The following is a 3,934-nucleotide window of genomic DNA, read 5'->3' on the forward strand; positions in this document are numbered from 1 at the left end:
GACTACATCCTACAATCCTCCTTTAAGGATGAAATCACGTTTGGCAGTAGTGTCTTTGCATCTTTATCTATCAATCTAAAAGTGTCTTTGCGTCTTTATCTATCAATCTAAAAGTGTACTCTTGATGATGTCCTAAATAAAAGAAAAAAATGGGGCACAAGCATACAAACGGACTGGCAGCAACCTTGACTGCCTATAAAGTTGTGTCAAAAGCCCATAAATCCCTCCATACGTCATTGTCCAGAATCTCAAACAGAACAATTTTAACATAAGACCTACATTATTTTGCAAAAATCCCAATCATCATGTCCAACTTAAACAAGAAAATGGGGCATACAAGCACACAAACACACGGGCAGCACCCTTGACTGCCTATATATCCATGTCAAGAGCCCATAAGTTCCTCAATGTAACATTATCTGGGTCTTCAGCAAAAACAGTGCTAACATAAAAACTACTTTGTTAACATCAGTGAAAAAACTCACAGTTCACTCATGCATACGGCCTACCTACCTTAAAGACAAATATCATGACTGCGGATGCTGCATAATCATCTCGCGTACAATTCCATATCTTGGCAAAAGATATAGCCCGAGAACAAATTCAACTGGTAACCATATATTCATCAATATAGCTCACCTTCCTTGTGGGTCTGAATCACACAGTCCGAAGTAGGATAGGACACACAAGTTAACACATAACCAGCCTCCATTTGTTTATCATCAAGAAATGATTGGTCGGACTGATCCACTGATCCCTTTTCAACTTTTCCTGCACATGTAGAACATGCACCTGCACGGCAAGAGTATGGAAGTTCCAAGCCTGCATTCTCAGCAGAATCCAGAATGTAAACGTCATCTGGAGCATCAAATTCACTTTCAACACCATCAGGCATTATCAGCTTCACCTTATGCGTTGCCATTGTGAAACGAGCCTCACTTGCCTTCAGACCAAAGGCCCTGGTGATACTCCCAAATGGTTTCAAGCACACGGAACTCCTCTGGGATACATTAATCCTTGTTCTAGGGGTAGCTGAAGCACAAGAAATTTGGAAAAGAGCTTGACTGGCAAAAGTTGTAGCCGCCATGTCTTACTGCCTGGAAAACTCAAAACATGGTAACCAAATTTAATATCAGTAAGGAGCCTAAAAGTAAACTAAATGATCTAGAAAATGCAGTCTTCCTCTGTATGGTAAACATAACAGCTACTAAAATAAAGCTTATCCTTTTAGCTTATATCAATCCCTCTAAATAAATATTTACTCAATCACGAGGTTAGCTAGTGAAATAATAGTTAAAACTAAAATTAGAGAAAAATGAGATGAAGAGTCATCTTCGAAAAGGAACCTCTAAAAAAAGAAAGTAATATCATAAGTATATGATTATGCCTAATCTATATTCAGCAGTTTGAGGGCATTTTCAGAAGTGTATGGTCAGGACTCAGAAGGGCATCACATATGATGTGAAACCACATTTGTGTCACCATACAATTAACTAGGAAGGAAGAACAGATAATTTCACACGTTAAAAAATAAACTTGACTCCACCATTTCAGTAGGATAGATCTACATTACAATGAAATATAGCCTTCTTCACCAAGACCATAAAATCTTGCAGTCTTAATTGCAATTACACTTATGGGCCTCATCATTTTTCCCTTCTTTGAAAAAATAATCTGAAATTAGCATGAAAAAGAAAACATTGTTTGCATGCATTAAATTGGTTAATTTTCTATTGGCCGTATATCTGAAATTACCATGAAAAAAGAAAACATTGTTTGCATGCATTAAATTGGTTAATTTTCTATTGGCCGTATATCTGAAATTACCATGAAAAAAGAAAACATTGTTTGCATGCATTAAATTGGTTAATTTTCTATTGGCCGTATATCTGAAATTACCATGAAAAAAGAAAACATTGTTTGCATGCATTAAATTGGTTAATTTTCTATTGGCCGTACGCATTTCTAAGTGCACATCATCTTGACTCAATTAAGCTTTTCATACGAGCTTTTCAAACGTATGACACCTCAGGGCAAGGCTTGCAAGTTTCAAACAAGCACAACTTGTGGTTGGTCAACATTTTGAAATTGAAGTGCTCAACCTAGTCAACATTATTAGAGAATACGAGTGTTAAATAAAAAAGGATTTTCCAAAGGGCTCAACCCAAAAACAAAATGACATGTTGTAATTGGCTGGGGTGGCCCACCAAAGCCGATGTGAGAAAGTGGATGCCTAATAAACATGGCAATGCGGGTGCCTGATAAACATGGAATTATGTTTGAAAACAACTTTTCCATGTGGAAAGAGTCAATAATGGTACATTTGAAAATTCCAGAGTTGGGCCAAGTTATTCCAATGGAACTTCTCTGTTGCATATGTATCTCGGCATCAAATGCCGGAGTTCTGCCAAGTTCTTCAATGGCTAAGTTATCTGTTGCACTTGCATCTCAGCATCAAAGTACCACAGAAGCAACTTGCTCATAGACACAAAGATGCATGCATTTCTACTATGTCTCATTGCCACCAACTTCTGTTTGCAATGCCTCTTCTATTTTATTTTATTCAAGGAACAAGACTTCAAGGGTAATAGTTAGGAGACAGACCCCTTACTTCCATATCATCTACAGTTTCTTAGCTGCATGCTAATCCAAACCTCCAGATCGCATGCCCTAATAGATTTGAAGTGGGGTTTCTCAATAGGCCAATGATTACTGTTCTTAAGCTCGGAAGAAAAAGGATGAATCTTCTCAGAGTTGCCAATTCCACAAAATCCATTTATCAGATTCAGTAAAGGATAAAAGGAGATTCTATATACTTTTCTTGGCTTTTGAAAACGGCATAGCAGGCTTCTTCCATTTGCCCTACAGTGGCATGTCTACTTGTGATTGGAAATAGCAATCCACACATTGACATCAAATCCATAAGGGTTTCCTATCTGAAGGGAGAATGTAGATAACTGGTAGATCAGCCTACTGGCCAGAGGCAAGTTCTGAGTTTGACTTCTAGCCTGTCCCATTTTCAACAATGATTGGACTATAAGCATAAATATCAGCCTTAGGCCTTTTGCAAGGCCTCTATTCAACTAATGTCATCGTCTTGCAAAAATTGCAGATTAGTAATCCTACGTTGCAATTGCAAAATTTGCCAATTAATGACCCTATGTTCCCAAAAATTGTCAATTAATCTACAGTTAATCAGTGAGTCATTTCCAAACAGAGAAAACACCAGGAACAAAATGCACACAATTGGGTGATTCAAAAAACCATGAGTTACTCTATAAATCGGCAAAACAATTATATACGCAGCATCACATTTGCTTAAAAATAAAAACAGATTTTGCCCTTTTCTCATTTTTTACCTGTGATAGTTCGCTAACAGTGCTGGATACCTTCCAAGGTATCTATTGGCCGAAATCGGGAAGCAACTAAGGCACGATCAACCTGGATTTGCTCAGAACCGTTGCCGGATAAATAATTTTTGGAACAAAAAACTGGGTCGTAGTCGTTTGCAGGGTCGATAGCAGTGGCTGCGGGGTTAGCCTGGGGAGGCGAGTAGGAACAGCACAGATCTGCAATTAATTTCACAGCAGAGCACCGCTCGGGCAGGTGTGCTGGACTAGCAGAGCGACCAACCTGGGAAGCATATGGGACAGCGTATGAAGGTAGGGATCATACATGTCCTTTTATAGTTGAAATTTGTATGAAAGATTCCAGAAATTGTCTCTTCCTCAGCTCGAAAAGGTATAATAAGTCTCTGTGCAACCCTAAACCCTAAGGGTCAAGAGCATATTCCCTAGGTCTATGTGTCGTTTTGTTCTTTTAAGGTGGTTTTATTACTTATACATTATTACTATATTTATAACAGAGTTTAATATCAATCACAATCATTTTGTGAAAGTTTGCATGGACTTGCAATACTTAAAATCTGAAATTG

The 3,934-nt window shown here is 38.1% G+C and overlaps 1 protein-coding gene across 1 annotated transcript; it reads right to left on the reverse strand.

Annotated features, from left to right (window-relative positions):
- Positions 1–443: 443 nt before the first annotated feature.
- Positions 444–3,681, reverse strand: LOC149163267 (uncharacterized). The gene is made up of 2 exons (XM_089431660.1): positions 3,360–3,681; positions 444–1,097 (listed from the first exon to the last, which is right to left on the reverse strand). Exon 2 carries the CDS (start codon positions 1,085–1,087, stop codon positions 626–628), a length of 462 nt encoding a protein of 153 aa, XP_089287786.1. The 5' UTR covers positions 1,088–1,097; positions 3,360–3,681; the 3' UTR covers positions 444–625.
- Positions 3,682–3,934: the final 253 nt, after the last annotated feature.

The sequence above is a fragment of the Pinus tabuliformis genome, chromosome 5_1 (genome assembly GCF_031772625.1).
Source record: "Pinus tabuliformis cultivar Carrire ecotype Pingquan chromosome 5_1, CPIR1, whole genome shotgun sequence".
In the NCBI taxonomy this organism is placed as follows: domain Eukaryota; kingdom Viridiplantae; phylum Streptophyta; class Pinopsida; order Pinales; family Pinaceae; genus Pinus; species Pinus tabuliformis.